The sequence below is a fragment of the Cherax quadricarinatus genome, chromosome 71 (genome assembly GCF_038502225.1).
Source record: "Cherax quadricarinatus isolate ZL_2023a chromosome 71, ASM3850222v1, whole genome shotgun sequence".
Lineage (NCBI taxonomy): Eukaryota > Metazoa > Arthropoda > Malacostraca > Decapoda > Parastacidae > Cherax > Cherax quadricarinatus.
The window spans coordinates 22,787,980-22,809,847 of record NC_091362.1 but is presented as its reverse complement, the minus strand read 5'-3'; the positions used below and the strand labels follow the sequence as shown (position 1 = coordinate 22,809,847).

The following is a 21,868-nucleotide window of genomic DNA, read 5'->3' as shown; positions in this document are numbered from 1 at the left end:
CGTCTTCTTGTCATCAGTGCTGAGGTTGGGAGACCACTCTCTCCCACCTTCGCATTGGCCACACTCGTCTTACTCATGGGTATCTCATGGAGAGGCACCCTGTTCCTCTCTGTGAGCAGTGTCAAGTTCCAGTATCGATTAGCCACATTCTGTTAGATTGCCATCTCTATCAACGAGCACGCAGAATTTACCTCCAACGTCGTCTTCGTTCTACTACTCTCTCTTTACCTTCCCTTCTTGCTGATGGACCCTCCTTTAATCCTGACTCTCTCATTGACTTCTTGACAACAACTGATTTACTCCACAAACTCTGATGATACCTTTTGCACTCCCCTCAGCCCTTTCTAGCTCAATCTCTTGCTGCCCTTTACCCTTTTACCATCCACTGCCCCACTGTTCTCCGTAACCTATTACTCATCCATCTCCCTTTTGCCACCTGATGCCCTCGCTTCCTTCCTGCCCTGCAGCGCTGCATAGCCCTTGTGGCTTAGCGCTTCTTTTTTATTATAATAATAATAATATGCAATATTGTAATAATTGTATAAATAATATCACCAAATTTATGAATGCATATTAGACCCACCAGCTGGCGCGTATTAGATGTGTGAGGTCATATGTTTACTCTTGAACATCGGCAACAATTTAACATTTCCACTACTTTGAGCTCGGTTTCAGGCCATTTCCATTACTAAAACCAATCAAACTCATCTCTATTTCTGTAATATATCTTCTGTTCTATCAAATGAGACCAAGAAATCACAAATACATCTATAAAAAACATACAAAAAACACTGCAAAGTTGCTGTTTTAATCGAAAATTACGGTCTGTTTTTTCTCTCGTGCACTGTGTGCTGCAGGATTTGTTTTATGTGGTGCACACATACCACAGATGTATTCTCTCATATCTAGGCCCAAATTTACCTCTCACAGCTTATCAGAGTGAGCTGAGCTCTAATTTCAGGGCTTATTATTATTTTTTTATTTTTTTTTTTTTTGACATCTCAAGCATGCACATTGTACTTTTCAGATATATGGAAGAAGACAGAGATTTGGAATCAGTTATGCTACGCAAAGGGCTTCAACTTTCACCACTCAGAAGAGAGACTGGTGTTTAAGTAGTGTATTTAAATATCGCTTGTAAACAACCAGTTTTATTACGATCTATGTGATGTGATGCGATGGCATTGTTGATGGGTAATGTTTCTCCAACAGTGGAAGATAACCCTGGTGTATATCATATGTAACTCAATTACTTTAAACTCATGTCCTCGATTCTTTCACTTTTGTGCATTATCAGTTATAGTTATGTTCTTGAACATTGTGCAGCTCCTTGAAATTTTTGGCAACTTTTAAATATACAGATGATTTTTTTTACTTTGATTGCTATAGAGCTTTATTTTATTCTGTACTATGAATATATTACCTGGTATAGTGATCAGTTTTACAAAGGCATTAAAAAATGCAGTAGTTTCTATATTTTGCCATCCTTAGATTAATGTAGAAACTGATGCATGATGCGTTTCTAACAATATCAGGGTATAAATTGATGCAAAAGTTTTGAAGCTTTGCAAGTAATGTGACAATAAAATTTTTCTAAATACTTACTGTTATTGTCCCTAGATGCAGTACATGATCCCTACTTGTTTTTGTAGTATTTATGAGAAACTAAAGCACTTTAGCTTGGTATTCCTCTTAAGTGCAGTGCATTTGTAGATTGATTAGTCCATTTTATAAGCTGATGATTGCAAGAGTCAACTGAATATCAGACATTTGACTATCCTGAGCTATTACTTATTATAGGGCAACATTTATTTTAAGCATGCTAATGCTTAAGATTGTTAAACATATACATTTCAAAGGTAACTTATGTAACAAGGAGGAATGTAAGGTCAGAAGAATTTATAGTTGTTTATATTAACTTGATTTATCAGTATTAGCAAATTCTAAAATATAATGTGCCTTTATCACTAGGTCTTGAGCAGCTGTTAATATAGATTAAAACTGAAATTGCTAATGGCTTATTGTTTTAATGGCATGCATACAATGCCAGTGAGAGCTCATTTGGCACCCACCCAGGTTCACCAGATGGTTTTGCTGGCTCTACATGTATATCATAATGAAGATGAACCACTAGTTTATTTGGTCTCCACATTTGGCACAAGATTGCATTCTGTGTTCATGCTTTCTTTAATCAGCTTTTAAGGGCTATGAATGATTACTGTATACTATATAATCTTCTTACTTTTATATGTCTCTATAAGCCAATAATACTGCTGACTTAATTTATGAATCAGTGCTTATGTAACACTATTTATACTATAAAGTATGCTCTCAGAATTAAATATACATTAATGTATTTTTTCCATGATAATCATTTTTAGGAGAGCAATAAGAGAGCTGTATACTTTTGTTGTGATGAATACTAAACAATTTTGTACCATGATTTTTAACTTTAACCTGTGCATTTGTATATATTATCATCTCTTGGTAAAAGAAAAATAAATAAATTATATATATATATATATATATATATATATATATATATATATATATATATATATATATATTATATATATATAATTTTATTTATTTTTCATGAAACTCTCATATATTTTAAGGACAGTATAGCATATTAGTAGATACTGAGAAAATGGGCAGTTTCTCTTTAGGAGGGGACATGCGTATCTTAGCAATTCAGATGCCGACCTGTTCTGTGAAATTTGCAAGGGATAGGTAATAAGGTAAGCAACCAACATGAGGCATTGTTGATAGTAAGGGCAAACTCAATATCTTAACTTTGGTTAAAAAAGAAAGCCTTAAAATGTTATTTATGCATATAAAAACAAGCCTTATTTTTTTTTTTTAAGCTATTATTTTAACTCCTTTTTGAACAGTTTAGAAGAATTAGCACTTACTATTGGGAACATCTCTTATATCTGTCATAGTGAGTTTTAACAAAGTCCAATCAGAGTGATACCCATGTTAGTGTGTGTGTGTGTGTGTGTATATGAGTGAGGGGAAAATAAGTCTGTCATTGTTTGTGTTATGCATTAGAGGTGCAAGGGCAGATATTCATTTTCCTGATTAAAAAATATTTTTGTCTATTTAGTATTGAGGTCTCTGTTTATCAAAATCACAAATGATGTAAATGAATTCCTGTCTAATTTATACGACTTTTTATAGATGCATTGTTTCAAGAGTACATTGAAGCTAATAATGGCTCTTGTCTCATACTGTATCATTATTTACCATGGTGCTCTTAGTAAATGAAATTTTAAATTACCCCTCGTTTTATTTTTGTAATTTACTAGTTGTTCTTGATAATTGAATTTTTTAATGATGTAATACTGGGCCTTTGTCAGACTGACCGGTTGAGTCATTAAGCAACCACTGGCTTACCAGTGTTAAGCTAGTGAGGTCATGCAGCATCTGGGGAATAGGAGGCAATCAAAAATTAAAATTGTCCTCTAAGAAAGAGGACAATTTTAATTCTTCTGTAGTATACCTGAAGGGAGTTCTGGGGTCAATGCCCCCACAGCCCAGTTCATGACCGGGTCTTGCAGTGCATCAGTGCCTGATTAACCAGGCTATTACTGCTGGCCACACACAGACCAATGTACGAACCACAGCCCAGCTACTCAGGCACTGACTTAAGGTGCCTGACCAGCTCCCTCTTGAAGACACCTAGGGGTTTATTGGTAATCCCACTTATGTATACTGGGAGGCAGTCGAAGTGTCTTGGGCCCCTGACACTTACTTGTTATCTCTTAAGGGTACTCATGGCATCCCTGCTCTTCATTGGGGAGGATGTTGCACTGCTTGCCGAGTCTTCTGCTTTCATATTATTATTATTATTATAATCAAAAAGAAGCGCTAAGCCACAAGGGCTTCTGCTTTCATAGGGAGTGATTTACATGTGCAAATTTGGGACTATTCTTTCTAGGATTTTCCAGGTGTAATTATGTATCTTTCTCGCCTGCATTCCAAGGAGTTCTTTCAATGAAGCAGGAAGAGACTGGCTATTTAGTACAGTATTTTATTTGCATAAGAAAGCGGACTAGAAACAAAAAAGAGTACCAGATGCACTCGCCTAAATCCTACTACATGTACCTGGACTTGCTAATATTTGAGTAATGATTTTTCATCAATTCCTTACTTAAACATTCTACCAATGCACCTTTAGAGCAAAGGCAACTAGTGAAAAAAAATTGTAGAAGACACAGCAAAAGCTATGCTTGACAGAAAACAGATAAACCTTTTTATGTTCACATTATTATAATCATAACTAAGCGTTAAAACCCACTAGGGTCATTTCTATGTTCACAAAAAGTACTTAACGCTGATATTAAAACAGTAACATTTGTAAATCGTCATACAAAAACAAAACTTCCCTCAAAAGAAGTGCTTTTGATGTCAATGAGGCACTCTTAATCTAAGGAACTGGAATTATCCTCCCCTTCCTTGGACCAAACCTGAATGTGTCTCATTTCTCAAGCACTACGTGACCTCTATGCATTTACTAATCCTACGGGTTTAGTGCTCCCCCTTGATTATAATAATAATAATATGCATTTACTGCTTTCCCTTGATTTAATAAAATTCATACAAAACTTAGAGTTAATTTTTGGAGACTAAGCTTTTGTTCTGCAAGATTTGTCAAGCATAACTTACACAAGTTTTGTTACAGCAAGTTCCAAGTACAATAGTATTAAACCTTTGGTGTAATACATGTTGCCATGGGGAAAAAAAAAATAATCTTGGACCCAGGAACTGCAACTGCACCACATTCTGAAAATAAAATAATAATACAATTATGAACACGAATGATAAAAGCTAGTGACCTACTTCATAATAAGTTTGATTTCACTAGTCTAAAAATCTTGAACAATTTTGTGCTTCAGAGAAAAAAATGAATTTCACTATGGTTTTTGGGAGTGAATAAGATGTGAAGGGAAAGACATTAATTACAGTAGGGCCACACTTATACGGCAGGTTAGGTTCCAGGCTACCGCCGGAAAGCAGAACGCCATTTTTTCTACTTCTAAATGCATGTAAATGCCAGGTAACAAGTTTACACTAACATATATTAAGTTTGCAATAGAACTAGGCATTAAAAACAAAAAGTAATATATACACACAGTACACTCATTACTTACCTTAAAATATTTGTAGCCTTAATGTAGGGTGAGTAGTATTTATTGTAAGAAGTCAGGTGTGGAAGGTATGGTAGCCAGCCAGGCCATCCTACCCACACGTAATATACTACGACATTCGAAGTGCCCTAGAGTGATAAAATGCATATACAGTAAATTCATTACTTACCTTAATAGTATATTTGTGGTCTTAATGTAGGGTGAAAGGTAAGTAAACGAGGTAAAACAAATAAACGAGAGAGAGAGGAGAGACACACAGTTATGTAAACAAGCAGACGAACGTGTCTGGTTCTGGTTCATACACATAACATCTCATATTTACGTTAATTTATTCTACTGTGAGTTGTATTTATCATGTTTATATCTTACGTTGTGTGTTTATTATATAATTTTGATTAATGAAAATGTTTATATAAATGTAATACAGTGGACCCCCGCTTAACGATCACCTCCCAATGCAACCAATTATGTAAGTGTATTTATGTAAATGCATTTGTACGTGTATGTTTGGGGGTCTGAAATGGACTAATCTACTTCACATTATTCCTTATAGGAACAAATTCGGTTAGTACTGGCACCTGAACATACTTCTGGAATGAAAAAATATCATTAACCGGGGGTCCACTGTATAGGACATTTAACGCACTTCAGAATGATTATTATTGCATATTATTATTATTAATATGGCATCCTCAAGACTAATAAGACACTCTTAGTGATTTTAATGTGTACCTGCATGCCAGCACAGTTTAAGTACAGGTACACAAGTATAATTATCAGAGTACATGTATATATAAAACATGAAATAACTTTAAAACACTTGAAATTTTGGAAAGTTTCTAGACATAATGGAGAGACGTGACTGTATTAGAGTGTCAGGCGGGGGGAGCCGTATAGCTTGTTTTGGTCATAATTTGAAATGTCCATATTAGTGGAATGCCATAAAGTGGAGCCCTACTGTATTAGAAACTATCAAATTTGCTAGTATCTTTAAGAACCCATCTCCACAAAATCTCTACACAAGAGTACTGGAAAGTTTCTATATACAAATGTAAGCTTTGATGATGGACAGCATTTAGCTTTGAAATCTCAGGCAAATGCTGTCCACCAGGTGTATCCCTTTGGAAACAGAGGGATACACCTGGTCCCCACAAGACCAATACTGGATGAAGGCAAAAATGGGTTTGCATAAGTATCCCAGGCTAGACAAATCCTGTACAAATTCCAGCTACCAAGACAGCCTGGAGAAAGGTAATATGATTTTTCCACAGAGAAGGCACACAAATTTCAGTTTGACAGGCTATGTCTGGAAATGCACAGAAGTGCAAAAGTAAATTTAGAGTGACAGCCAATGACATATGATATAGAGAACCTGGTAAGTTGTGTGTCATGACTCAGTCTAAAGCACTGTCAAAAGATCCAAGCAAAAAAAGGTGGTCACAGGCTGACTGTCTATATTGACATGGAATGTAAAAATACAAGAAATTTGTTAAGGAAGATTTCCTAACACAGATAACATAAAATCATTACTATAAACTAGGAATAAAGAGGTGAAAATTACTCTTTTAAAGTGTTTCACAAACTGAAGGACAGAACAATGGAATGGGTTACAAAGGACAAGAGATTTACATTACCTGGGGGATATTTTAAATAACTTTATAAGCTTAACCTAACTTGTTAAAAGTTATGCAAATAAATTAATGGCAGCAATCATATCAACAAAAGATGCAATATAAAAACATAAAACACAATGAAATGCATGACTGAAAATAAAAAAAATAGAGTGAAAAATAAACAAATACTGAACACTTTCATGTGCTCAGACATGCATCTTCATAGGATTTTTCTAACTCCTCTGAAGATGTATTAGGGCACTCATTTATTTCTCTATTTTTTCTAGTATTTCTTCATATAAAGATTGACATATGGTAACTTGATACATAGTTTTATGCACTGTAAACCTAAAAAACAAAGGGAAGGTATTACAATCTACTATATAAATGGGATGCAGTTTAAAAATATCAGATACATACACAATAGATACCAATAGAAAATACATATTTACCCGGTTTATTACTAGTAATTTAAGAACATTAATCAAAATTAGAACTCTATGCTGAATTACAAAAAACAAACAAACAAACAAAAAAAAACCTTACTCAGTCTTAGAAACCTAACATGTGTAATAAAGTTAGCAAAATAACCTGACAATTGCAATAGTTTTAATAACTTTTTTCAACCCAGTGATACCTAAGCCACAAGTTTCCTGAATACAGCAGTAATCTACCCTAAAATTATTAAACCCACAATAATTAATGGGTCAACCGTTTCCACACTAATTCAAATATGAATAATTACAGATAGGACAATGGACCACTAAACTTTCCTTGTAAGTAATACTGTATCACAATAAATCGTAAGGTAGTAGGTTGGTAGACAGCAACCACCCAGGGAAGTACTACCGTCCTGCCAGATGACTGTGAAACAAAAACCTGTAACTGTTTTGCATGATGGTAGGATTGCTGGTTTCTTTTTCTGTCTCATAAACACGCTAGATAACAGGGATATCTTGCTACTCCTACTTACACTTTGGTCACACTTCACAGACACGCACATGCATATATATATATACATACATCTAGGTTTTTCTCCTTTTTCTAAATAGCTCTTGTTCTTTTTTATTTCTTCTATTGTCCATGGGGAAGTGGAAAAGAATCTTTCCTCCGTAAGCCATGCGTGTCGTATGAGGCGACTAAAATGCCGGGAGCAATGGGCTAGTAACCCCTTCTCCTGTATACATTTACTAAAAAAGAGAAGAAGAAAAACTTTATAAAACTGGGATGCTTAAATGTGCGTGGATGTAGTGCGGATGACAAGAAACAGATGATTGCTGATGTTATGAATGAAAAGAAGTTGGATGTCCTGGCTCTAAGCGAAACAAAGCTGAAGGGGGTAGGAGAGTTTCAGTGGGGGGAAATAAATGGGATTAAATCTGGAGTATCTGAGAGAGTTAGAGCAAAGGAAGGGGTAGCAGTAATGTTAAATGATCAGTTATGGAAGGAGAAAAGAGAATATGAATGTGTAAATTCAAGAATTATGTGGATTAAAGTAAAGGTTGGATGCGAGAAGTGGGTCATAATAAGCGTGTATGCACCTGGAGAAGAGAGGAATGCAGAGGAGAGAGAGAGATTTTGGGAGATGTTAAGTGAATGTATAGGAGCCTTTGAACCAAGTGAGAGAGTAATTGTGGTAGGGGACCTGAATGCTAAAGTAGGAGAAACTTTTAGAGAGGGTGTGGTAGGTAAGTTTGGGGTGCCAGGTGTAAATGATAATGGGAGCCCTTTGATTGAACTTTGTATAGAAAGGGGTTTAGTTATAGGTAATACATATTTTAAGAAAAAGAGGATAAATAAGTATACACGATATGATGTAGGGCGAAATGACAGTAGTTTGTTGGATTATGTATTGGTAGATAAAAGACTGTTGAGTAGACTTCAGGATGTACATGTTTATAGAGGGGCCACAGATATATCAGATCACTTTCTAGTTGTAGCTACACTGAGAGTAAAAGGTAGATGGGATACAAGGAGAATAGAAGCATCAGGGAAGAGAGAGGTGAAGGTTTATAAACTAAAAGAGGAGGCAGTTAGGGTAAGATATAAACAGCTATTGGAGGATAGATGGGCTAATGAGAGCATAGGCAATGGGGTCGAAGAGGTATGGGGTAGGTTTAAAAATGTAGTGTTAGAGTGTTCAGCAGAAGTTTGTGGTTACAGGAGGGAAGAGGAGTGATTGGTGGAATGATGATGTAAAGAGAGTAGTAAGGGAGAAAAAGTTAGCATATGAGAAGTTTTTACAAGTAGAAGTGATGCAAGGAGGGAAGAGTATATGGAGAAAAAGAGAGAGGTTAAGAGAGTGGTGAAGCAATGTAAAAAGAGAGCAAATGAGAGAGTGGGTGAGATGTTATCAACAAATTTTGTTGAAAATAAGAAAAAGTTTTGGAGTGAGATTAACAAGTTAAGAAAGCCTAGAGAACAAATGGATTTGTCAGTTAAAAATAGGAGAGGAGAGTTATTAAATGGAGAGTTAGAGGTATTGGGAAGATGGAGGGAATATTTTGAGGAATTGTTAAATGTTGATGAAGATAGGGAAGCTGTGATTTCGTGTATAGGGCAAGGAGGAATAACATCTTGTAGGAGTGAGGAAGAGCCAGTTGTGAGTGTGGGGGAAGTTCGTGAGGCAGTAGGTAAAATGAAAGGGGGTAAGGCAGCCGGGATTGATGGGATAAAGATAGAAATGTTAAAGGCAGGTGGGGATATAGTTTTGGAGTGGTTGGTGCAATTATTTAATAAATGTATGGAAGAGGGTAAGGTACCTAGGGATTGGCAGAGAGCATGCATAGTTCCTTTGTATAAAGGCAAAGGGGATAAAAGAGAGTGCAAAAATTATAGGGGGATAAGTCTGTTGAGTGTACCTGGTAAAGTGTATGGTAGAGTTATAATTGAAAGAATTAAGAGTAAGATGGAGAATAGGATAGCAGATGAACAAGGAGGCTTTAGGAAAGGTAGGGGGTGTGTGGACCAAGTGTTTACAGTGAAACATATAAGTGAACAGTATTTAGATAAGGCTAAAGAGGTCTTTGTGGCATTTATGGATTTGGAAAAGGCGTATGACAGGGTGGATAGGGGGGCAATGTGGCAGATGTTGCAAGTGTATGGTGTAGGAGGTAGGTTACTGAAAGCAGTGAAGAGTTTTTACGAGGATAGTGAGGCTCAAGTTAGAGTATGTAGGAAAGAGGGAAATTTTTTCCCAGTAAAAGTAGGCCTTAGACAAGGATGTGTGATGTCACCGTGGTTGTTTAATATATTTATAGATGGGGTTGTAAGAGAAGTAAATGCGAGGGTCTTGGCAAGAGGCGTGGAGTTAAAAGATAAAGAATCACACACAAAGTGGGAGTTGTCACAGCTGCTCTTTGCTGATGACACTGTGCTCTTGGGAGATTCTGAAGAGAAGCTGCAGAGATTGGTGAATGAATTTGGTAGGGTGTGCAAAAGAAGAAAATTAAAGGTGAATACAGGAAAGAGTAAGGTTATGAGGATAACAAAAAGATTAGGTGATGAAAGATTAAATATCAGATTGGAGGGAGAGAGTATGGAGGAGGTGAACGTATTCAGATATTTGGGAGTGGACGTGTCAGCGGATGGGTCTATGAAAGATGAGGTGAATCATAGAATTGATGAGGGAAAAAGAGTGAGTGGTGCACTTAGGAGTCTGTGGAGACAAAGAACTTTGTCCTTGGAGGCAAAGAAGGGAATGTATGAGAGTATAGTTTTACCAACGCTCTTATATGGGTGTGAAGCGTGGGTGATGAATGTTGCAGCGAGGAGAAGGCTGGAGGCAGTGGAGATGTCATGTCTGAGGGCAATGTGTGGTGTGAATATAATGCAGAGAATTCGTAGTTTGGAAGTTAGGAGGAGGTGCGGGATTACCAAAACTGTTGTCCAGAGGGCTGAGGAAGGGTTGTTGAGGTGGTTCGGACATGTAGAGAGAATGGAGCGAAACAGAATGACTTCAAGAGTGTATCAGTCTGTAGTGGAAGGAAGGCGGGGTAGGGGTCGGCCTAGGAAGGGTTGGAGGGAGGGGGTAAAGGAGGTTTTGTGTGCGAGGGGCTTGGACTTCCAGCAGGCATGCGTGAGCGTGTTTGATAGGAGTGAATGGAGACAAATGGTTTTTAATACTTGACGTGCTGTTGGAGTGTGAGCAAAGTAACATTTATGAAGGGATTCAGGGAAACCGGCAGGCCGGACTTGAGTCCTGGAGATGGGAAGTACAGTGCCTGCACTCTGAAGGAGGGGTGTTAATGTTGCAGTTTGAAAACTGTAGTGTAAAGCACCCTTCTGGCAAGACAGTGATGGAGTGAATGATGGTGAAAGTTTTTCTTTTTCGGGCCACCCTGCCTTGGTGGGAATCGGCCAGTGTGATAATAATAAAATAATAAATCGTAAGCTGATAAATCACCAAGCCAACACAGCTTTAGCCCTTTCATGGTTGAGACCCCTGATCTCAAACTTGCTCTTAGGGTCAAAGAATTAAAAAAAAAAAAAAAAAAAAAAAAAGTTATTTTATCTTATGAAATGATAGAATCTTTTTCCAAAGGTAATGAAGCCAAAAGTACAAAATTTGATAGAAAACCTAAGGAATTACAAAGTTTGTGGTCGGTGATATTTACGCATCAGTGATTTCGCCCTCTTTGCGCCCTATTTTTGACCAATTCCATTGTTCCAGTCGACCAAACTCATACCTATTTCATTAGTATTCCTTTTATTCTATCAACTGAGTAGAAGAAACTGCCCATTTACCTATTTCAACTACCCAATAAAGTGATTAGAAATCAGTAATTTGGCCAATTTCACACAAAATTAAAAAAATGTCAATTTAAAAATAGGGTCCAGAATAAACAATCTAGACATTCATGGCACTAAAAAAAACATTTCCTCTGTTCATTAACTACATCCTCAGGCCTCTTTTATATTATGCCTGCTTTCCATTCTGAATTTCTATTCACAAAAAATAGAAGATTTGCTGTTATGCAGACTACTGCATTATTGTTATATGTAATTGTATAAATAATGTTAGTGCATTCCTAAATGTGTATTAGACTGGCCAACTGGACGCACATTGGACAAGTGTACTCTGGAATGTCGACAAAAATCAAACATTTCCACTATTTTGAGTTCAGTTACAAGCTACTTTCAGTCCTGAAACCAATCAAAATCATCTCTATTTCTGTAACTGAAGTCAGCTAACTGTTTGTGATAAATGTGTACCATTTTTAACACACATTTCTTGTTTTTACACAAAAGGATACAAATGAAATCCCAGAAATCAATAATTATAAAAGTCAGGACAAGAACAGATTATGCTTGGTCCTAAAACAACTAAATTAGTTGAAATTAAACAAGTCACCTGATCCTGATGAGCTGTTTTCAAGGATTACAAAGAAAGGCAAGGTGGAACTTAGCAAACCATTAGCTACTCTCTCTCCAATGGGTCACTAGAAATGGGTATCGCACTAGATAATTGAAAAATGGCAAATGTGATACCCATTCACAAAACAGAAATCCTTCTTTTCTTCAAATTATAGACCAATCAGCCTGACCTCAACTATGAGGAGGTTGAGACAATCATTAATTGTGGATTAAATTGAAAGTTACCTTGAAAGATATACTAATATGATCAATGAATCTCAGCATGGTTTCACAAAAATGTGTTCTGGCCTTGTGAATTTATTAACCTTTTTTACAAAGGTATTCACAAGGCAGCACATTGTAGTGAAGGAGAGCTTACCTCTTAGGACAAGACAATGTAATGTATATCATCCAGAATCTAATTTGAAGTACATGCTGTATATACTTACTTAGAAGTCAGTGCAATTGTGCGAGATATCCCTAAAGAATGTCACAAGAAGCCCTCTCCCTGAAAGGATTGTTCTTCTGGGATGAGAAACCAATCAAAAGATAGTCTTCCTGCTCATGTTGCAGGATGAACTGCTTGATCTCCTCCACAACCTCAGAAACAGGTAAGCGCTTGAGAGAAGCCTCACGGCGCAACTGTTCCACCATTAGACGCTGTTGTTGCAGGTTAGATAGCTGTATGTGAGAAATGTAACATAATTCTTGATGCAGCAAACGACACAATACAAGATACATTTAACGATGATATAACTAGTAATAATACAATGATAACATGTAATAGATAATGCTGCCATTGCCACAGACTTGAGGAAATGGTAGATATTAAAAACTGCCAACATATTTTACCTAGTTATAACATCCTTATAACAGCAAGAAAACCAAAGCAGCAGTGTATAATAATTAGGCAAAGGTTACATTACAGATCTATACAGTAGGTCTGGTTCCCACAGTATACCCTGGCCCAAAAATAACCCTTATCTTTACTTAATAATGACACCAAAGTGCAAAAGTAGTGATGGTGACAGTTCTTCAATGAAAGTGCTGATTCTCAACGTATTGTGCATAATTTATCAATTAAACTTTATCATAGGTATGTATTACCTGGAGTTTACCTGGAGAGAGTTCCAGGGGTCAACGCCCCCGTGGCCCAGTCTGTGACCAGGCCTCCTGGTGGATCAGAGCCTGATCAACCAGGCTGTTACTGCTGGCTGCACGCAATCCAACATACGAGCCACAGCCCGGCTGGTCAGGTACCAACTTTAGGTGCTTGTCCAGTGCCAGCTTGAAGACTGCCAGGGGTCTATTGGTAATCCCCCTTATGTATGCTGGGAGGCAGTTGAACAGCCTCGGGCCCCTGACACTTATTGTATTGTCTCTTAACGTGCTAGTGACACCCTTGCTTTTCATTGGGTGGATGTTGCATCATCTGCCAAGTCTTTTGCTTTCATTGCGAGTGATTTTCGTGTGCAAGTTTGGTACTAGTCCCTCTAGGATTTTCCAGGTGTATATAATCATGTATCTCTCCCGCCTGCGTTCCAGGGAATACAAGTTCAGGAACTTTAAGCGCTCCCAGTAATTGAGGTGTTTTATCTCCGTTATGCACGCTGTGAAGGTTCTCTGTACATTTTCTAGGTCAGCAATTTCATCTGCCTTGAAAGGTGCTGTTAGTGTGCAGCAATATTCCAGCCTAGACAGAACAAGCGACCTGAAGAGTGTCATCATGGGCTTGGCATCCCTAGTTTTGAAGGTTCTCAATCCATCCTGTCATTTTTCTAGCAGCTACGATTGATATAATGTTATGGTCCTTGAAGGTGAGATCCTCCGACATGATCACTCCCAGGTCTTTGACGTTGGTTTTTCGCTCTATTTTGTGACCGGAATTTGTTTTGTACTCTGATGAAGTTTTAATTTCCTCGTTTTTATCATATCGGAGTACGTAAATGAAATTTCTCATCATTGAACTTCATATTGTTTTCTGCAGCCCATTGAAAGATTTGGTTGTCTGCCTGCCTGGAGCCTTGCAGTGTCTGCAATGGAAGACACTGTCATGCAGATTCGGGTGTCATCCGCAAAGGAAGACAGTGCTGTGGCTGACATCCTTGTCTATGTCAGATATGAGGATGAAAAACAAGATGAGAGAGAGTACTGTGCCTTGTGGAACAGAGCTTTTCACCGTAGCCTCCTCGGACTTTACTCTGTTGACTTTACTTTGTGTTCTGTTTGTGAGGAAATTATAGATCCATCTACCAACTTTTCCTGTTTTTCCTTTAGCACGCATTTTGTGCGCTATTATGCCATGGTCACACTTGTCGAAGGCTTTTGCAAAGTCTGTATATATTACATATGCATTCTTTTTGACTTCTAGTGCATCTAGGACCTTGTCGCAGTGATCCAATAGTTGAGACAGACAGGAGCGACCTTCTCTAAACTCATGTTGCCCTGGGTTGTGTAATTGATGGGTTTCTAGATGGGTGGCGATCTTGCTGCTTAGGACCCTTTCAAAGATTTTTATGATATGGGATGTTAGTGCTATCGGTCTGAAGTTCTTTGCTATTGCTTTACTGCCCTCTTTGTGGAGTGGGGCTATGTCTGTTGTTTTTAGTAGCTGTGGGACGACCCCCGTGTCCATGCTCCCTCTCCATAGGATGGTAAAAGCTTGTGATAGGGGCTTCTTGCAGTTCTTGATGAACACGGAGTTCCATGAGTCTGGCCCTGGGGCAGAGTGCATGGGCATGTCATTTATCGCCTGTTCGAAGTCATTTGGTGTCAGGATAACATCAGATAGGCTTGTGTTACCAAATTCTGTGGCTCTCTCATAGAAAATTCATTTTGATCTTCGACTCTCAGTCTGGTTAGTGGCTTGCTAAAAACTGAGTCATATTGGGACTCAAGTAGCTCACTCATTTCCTTGCTGTCATCTGTGTAGGACCCATCTTGTTTAAGTAGGGGCCCAATACTGGACGTTGTTCTCGACTTTGATTTGGCATAGGAAAAGAAATGCTTTGGGTTTCTTTCAATTTCATTTATGGCTTTTAGTTCCTCCCGTGATTCCTGACTCCTATAAGATTCCTTTAGCTTAAGTTCGATGTTTGCTATTTCTCTGACCAGTGACTCCCTACGCATTTCAGATATACATATTGGCCTCTTTTAGCCGCTCTGTTATTCTTTTTCGTCGCCTGTAAAGGGAGCACCTGTCTCTTTCTATTTTACATCTACTCCTGTAAAATTACTTAAATACAGTGTATCCGCAGTAGGTCTTGGAAAGTATCCCCTGCAGATACAGGGGTCCTACTGTATGTCATTACTTACTTAAGGCATCACTTAGATTATGTAACTCAGCTCTGATTTCCATACTAAAGAATCGATATTAATCCTACAGAGAAGGATGATAAATTTAATCTGTATTATTGTATTAGGAATCTTTCATATGAGGATAGACTGAGAGCCTTGAACCTACATTCTCTTGAAGACATAGAATGAGGGGGGAATACATAGTAGAAGTATACAAGTGCAAGACCAACATAAATAAAGGAAATGTAAATAGGGCACTACCTGGAGGGCATTCTGGGGATCAACGCCCCCGTGGCCCGGTCCTTGACCAGACCTCCCTGAGGATATCCAACCAAGAAAGACCACGAAATGATGAATTTAAATTGGAAAGGATTTAGCAAAGTGCTCATTCAGAAAGAGTTGTCGATAAGTGGAACAATCTGCTAAGTAGGTTTGTTGAAGCTAAACCATAGGTAGCTCTAAAAATATGTAGACAAATACATAATTGAGAGGCAGTGGATTTGAGTGGGGCGTACAAACACTGGGTAGCTTTAAAGTATCTGGGCGATATCAGGTGGATTTGAAGACTTGCCATGCATTGGCCAGTGGGTTTGCTGCAGTGTTCCTTCATTCTTATATTATAATGACTTAACCTAGGTTATCCAAACAATTCTTCAAAACTTTAACATTTTGGCTGGGTTCATCACTTAATCAATGTACTCAAATAGTTGCAGGGGTCAAGTCACAGCTTGTGGCCCATCTTCATTATCAATGGATTTACAGGTTCCTAGCCTCTTGGGCAACTTGCATTTTTTACTAAGGACCCCCAATAAATATAAGTCACGGTATTGCACTACACTGGGCTATCCTAGGAAAACTACATAAGTACTGTGTGCCAATAACATGCATTTTCTCACATTAAATTCATTTTTCTGTTTGTAAAACCATTCGTAAATTTTGTTATTAAGTATGTTTTGAAATGGAATTTGCTATATTTTGGACAAATAGGAATGAATCTTTATTTTGATAATTTAATAAAGTATTCAACATAATCCAAATAAACCTAACATAACCCCAATGGAAATAAGTCACTTCATCAAACTTTTTGGGGATATTCTAGGTCATTTACACTATGTATGATAATTGCATTTATGTGTACCTGTGCCTAAATAAACTTAACTCGAGCCAAACAAGCCTAATTTAATCTAACCTAACAGAGACTTGCTATAAAATTGTCAGTTAGCTTAGGATACATAAACAAAAAGGTTTTTCTTATAGGCAGTAAATATACAGTATCCATCTCTAGTGGAAAGTGCAATTAATGCTGGAGAACTTACACGATAAAAAGACGCCCGGTAGTAAAGCAAACAGTGACCTAACTTAATTTATGAGGAAGCACTGAACCCATAGTAGTCATTGAGCTAGGGAAATTGAGAACTGGAAGTGAAGTTTGATCCAAAGATGTAGAGGATATCACTAATTCTGTGGATGAGGAGCCCTCCAAGTTCAAGTCTTTTATTTCAAAATTACTGCAAACAAAATACATACAACAGTCTGATGGATCATACAATGCTCTGCATTTCGGGCAAAACTTAATCTTAAAGATCTATATATTTATTTTATAGAGGTAAACTGGAAATTCAAGAACTCCAATAAAATTCAACTTTTGTCATTTCCCACCCTAATCTTGCTTCACTCAACACTACTGTTAATAAAGAGCTTGTAAAAATGTCAAACTGGATGGCTATTAATAAACTTACACTTAACAGTGGCAAAACCTTCTATATAACGTTTGGGAGCAGAGGAAGTGATGTCCAACTAAACATTATGATTAACAATATTCTTATTGATAAACATAATGATGGAAGGTTTGTGAAAATTAAATGACTCCGATGAAAATTCAAGGACCTCAATGGAAATTCAAGGACCACAATGGAAATTCAAGGACCTCAATGGAAATTCAAGGACCTCAATGGAAATTCAAGGACCTCAATGGAAATTCAAGGATCTCAATGGAAATTCAAGGACCTCAATGGAAATTCAAGGATCCCAATGGAAATTCAAGGACCCCAATTAAATTTGAAAGACCCCAAAGGAAATTAAAGGACCCCAATGAAAATTCAAGGACCCCAATGAAAACTCAAGGACCCCAATAGAAATTCAAGGACCCCAATAGAAATTCAAGGACCTCAATGGAAATTTAAGGATTCCAACAGAAATTCAAGGACCTCGATGGAAATTTAAGGATTCCAACGGAAATTCAAGGACCTCGATGGAAATTTAAGGATTCCAACGGAAATTCAAGGACCTCAGTTATCCTAAGTAATTTACACTATATGATAATGGTACTTATGTGTCTAAACTTGACTTACCAAACTTACCAGTGATGGCAGCAACTCGTTAAACTCTTGGTGATTTTCACAGTTGAGTTACTTCGCTGTTTTAATTTTTAAAGTTATAATCAAGACTGATTTGTTCTGTATCTTACAGCGAGACTCTAAATAATAAAATATTACAAGGACCACAATGGAAATGTCACTTTTTTTGAGGGAGGTGTTATCCTGGAGGGTAATTTACATGTTACTATGTATGGCAAGATAAGATAATTGTACTTAAATAAGGTTAGTAAGTTACTAGACGTACCATAGTGTTGGTTGAGGGTAGTTAAGATGGAGCTGCTGCTGTTCTTATCACTCTCCTGATCAATAATTACTACACTACGAGCACAAAATATAAATATCATATTTATATATGTAACTTTCACACTGACTCATTTATTACATTGTCATTATTATAATGCAATCATTTATACACCTCATAAACAATTATAATATATAATTTGTTATTCATTTAGTATTATCTAGTTATACTAACTAGCTCCGTATTCCTCTAGGAAGTAATTATAATACAATAAATAAAACTTTTTTATGACCAATAATATTAATATTAAATAACAAGTACATAGAGTTAAGGAATGCGAAATACTATATATATATTTATATATATATAAATATATTTACTGATGTTAAATGCAACTTTTGTTGCTCGCCTGATAAGCTCAAACTTAATATTGTTTTAATACAAAAATCTTGAGTTATAATGAACAGTATTATGTTGTAACAACACTGAAACACATCCAACAATACTTTATATAGCACTAGGAGTAGTTAAAACATTAATATAAAGGTAAATAAGAAGATAAGACTGACTTGTGCCATAGTAGTGCCACTCCCAGCCCGCCTCGCTGCCACACGCACGACTCAAGTGCCACCAGGCACTGCCCACACTCTCGTACTGCTTACTTTACGTCTGCGGCTAAGGGATCTTGATCCGGAGATCTGAAGCTATCTTTCCCTTTGATTACTTATTATCAATCAATTTAAGCGTTAAATCCTAAAGGTTGTAGAGCAGGATTACTTCCTAGGATCCTACCTTTGATCCTCGGATCATTAATTAAATGTATTCCTTTGTTCGTTGATTACATTCCTTTAGATAACTTACTTTGATTCCTGGATACTTTAATTCTTGGATACATTACTCTTTAAATCGCTTCTCTCTAGGTTGGAATATTGCTGTACACTAACGGCCCTTTTCAAGGCAAGCTAAACTGCAGACCTTGAGAATATGCAGAGAACTTTCATGGCACGTATAGGCACAAAGTACCTAAACCACTGGAAACGGTTGAAACCCCTTGATTTGTACTCCCTGGAACACAGGCGAGAAAGATACATAATAATATACACTTGGAAAATCCTAGAGGGACTAGTCCCAAATTTGCACACGAAGATCACCCCATATGAAAGCAATAGCCATGGTAGATGCAACATCCCCTCAATGAAAAGCGGGGAAGCCACGAGTACGCTAAGAAACAACACAGTGCGTCAGGAACACAAGACTATTCAACTGCCTCCCAGCATACATAGGGGGATTAACAATAGACCCTTGGCTCCCTTCAAGAGGGAGCTAGACAGACACCTAAAGTCAGTATCTGGCCAGCCTCACTGTGGTTTGTATTTTGTTTTATGTGCAGCCAGCAGTAACAGCCTGGTTGATCAGGTCTTGATCCACCATGATTATTATTATTATAATCAAAAAGAAGCGCTAAGCCACAAGGACTATACAGCGCTGCAGGGCAGGAAGGAAGCGAGGGCATCAGGTGGCAAAAGGGAGATGGATGAGCAACAGGTTACGGATAACAGCGGGGCAGTGGATGGTGAAAGGGTAAAGGGCAGCAAGAGACTGAACCAGAAAGGGCTGAGGGGAGTGTGAAAAGTATCATCAGAGTTTGTGGAGTAAATCAGTCGTTGTCAAGAAGTCAATGAGAGAGTCAGGATTAAAGGAGGGTCCATCAGCAAGAAGGGAAGGTAAAGAGAGAGTAGGAGAACGAAGACGACGTTGGAGGTAAATTCTGCGTGCTCGTTGATAGAGAGGGCAGTCTAACAGAATGTGGCTAATCGATACTGGAACTTGACACTGCTCACAGAGAGGAACAGGGTGCCTCTCCATGAGATACCCATGAGTAAGACGAGTGTGGCCAATGCGAAGGCGGGAGAGAGTGGTCTCCCAACCTCGGCACTGATGACAAGAAGACGGCCAGTAACCTATGCTCGGTTTAATAGAATGAAGTTTGTTACCGAGCAGAGTTGACCAACGTTGTTGCCAACGGGTGCGAAGGTGGGTAGCTATTGCAGCAAAATAGTCTAGAAATGGAACACCTCGATAGGAAATTGGTAGGTCATATACTGCTGACCGCGCAGCAGTGTCTGCCTGTTCATTGCCCTGTACGTCGACATGACCAGGGACCCAACAAAAAACAATATCTTTATGTTTGGTAGAGATACGGCGTAGCCAAAGTTGGATACGGAGAACTAGGGGATGAGATGTATCAAATTTTCGTATAGCCTGTAGAGCACTAAGGGAGTCTGAGACTACTACAAATGATGACACAGGCATAGATGCGATACGAATAAGTGCTGCAAGAATGGCATACAGTTCAGCAGTAAAAATGCTAGCTGAAGATAGTAAATGCCCTCGTACGACGCTGTCCGGAAACACTGCTGCGAATCCGACGCCGTCTGAAGACTTAGAGCCATCTGTGTACACAGCGGTGGCATGAGAATGAGAGTGGAAGTGATCAAGAAAAAGAGAGCGGGAAGCCACCGTAGGCAGTTGAGCTTTCGAGCAAGGGAGTGAGAAAGAACAGACCCGAACAGCTGGAACTTCCCAGGGGGGTAGGGAAAAGTGAGATGCTACATGAACATATAAAGGTGGTAACTGAAGGGAAGACAAGAGTGAAAGTAGGCGAAGAGAAAAGGGACGGAGCAAACAGGGGCGGCGAACGAATAAAGAATGTCTACTAATATCGGTGACCATTCTATAAATGGAAGGATTGTGTAGATCGTGAGAGCGTACATAGTAACGAAGGCAATGGGCATCACGGCGATCAGACAAGGATGGAACATTTGCTTCTGTATAGAGGCTCTCAACAGGGGAAGAGCGAAAAGCACCAAGGCACAAACGTAAGCCTTGGTGATGGATAGAGTTAAGGCTAGAGAGAGTAGCAGGAGAGGCCGCGGAATAAATCTGGTCACCATAATCGAGTTTCGATAAAACGAGGGCTGAATGTAGGCGAAGCAGAGTTCGACGATCAGCTCCCCAGGAAAGATGAGCAAGGGTTTTAAGAAGGTTTAGCCGGCTGTGACAAGTTGCCTTCAGAGAGGTAATGTGAGGTTTCCAGGTTAACCGACGGTCAAAGAGAAGGCCTAGAAACCTGACTGTATCACGTTCGGGGATACGGGAGCCATAGAGATACAAAGGATGATCGGAGATAACAGAGCGTCTAGTGAAAGTAATTTGGTGAGTTTTGGTACTTGAAAATTTAAACCCATGTGTGGTGGCCCAAGTGGAAACACGGTCGACCGCATGCTGGAGAGAAACTGCAATAAGGTGACAGTCAGCGCCTGCACAAGCAATAGCGAAGTCATCAACATAGAGTGATGACCAAATATTGGGTGGAAGAACAGAGGCCAAATCATTTATAGCAAGGAGAAAAAGTGTTGTGCTTAGAACACATCCCTGAGGGACACCTTCAGCTTGGACGAAGTCCGGGGAAAGAACATTATTGACTCGAACACGGAAATGTCTGTCAGTTAAAAAGTTCTTAAGGAAGGATGGTAGATTGCCTCGGAGGCCTAAGGAATGGGCCTGGGCCAAAATATTATACCTCCAAGTTGTGTCATATGCCTTCTCAAGGTCAAAAAATATGGCAATAACTGAGTGATTATTCGCAAAGGCATTACGAACATACGTATCCAAGCGTAGTAAGGGGTCTATGGTAGAACGACCCTTACGAAAGCCATATTGACTAGCGGAGAGACTGTTGTGAGTCTCTAAATACCACATTAAACGTCGATTTACGAGGCGTTCCATCACTTTGCAAACTGCACTTGTAAGAGCGATGGGGCGATAGTG

General features: G+C 38.4%; 1 protein-coding gene across 11 annotated transcripts in view; it reads left to right on the top strand.

Annotated features, from left to right (window-relative positions):
- LOC128700440 (F-actin-monooxygenase Mical) overlaps positions 1–3,282 on the top strand; it is a 175,513-nt gene extending 172,231 nt beyond the window's left edge. For all 11 annotated transcript variants that reach the window (XM_070100158.1, XM_070100156.1, XM_070100160.1 and 8 more), the window contains one exon: positions 1,028–3,282. Coding sequence is in view for 2 of the 11 variants with exons in the window: in XM_070100164.1 (XP_069956265.1) it covers positions 1,028–1,115 (88 nt within the window). In the remaining 9 variants the exon portion in view is untranslated. The remainder of the gene's footprint in view (positions 1–1,027) is intronic.
- The last annotated feature ends 18,586 nt before the right edge of the window (positions 3,283–21,868 follow it).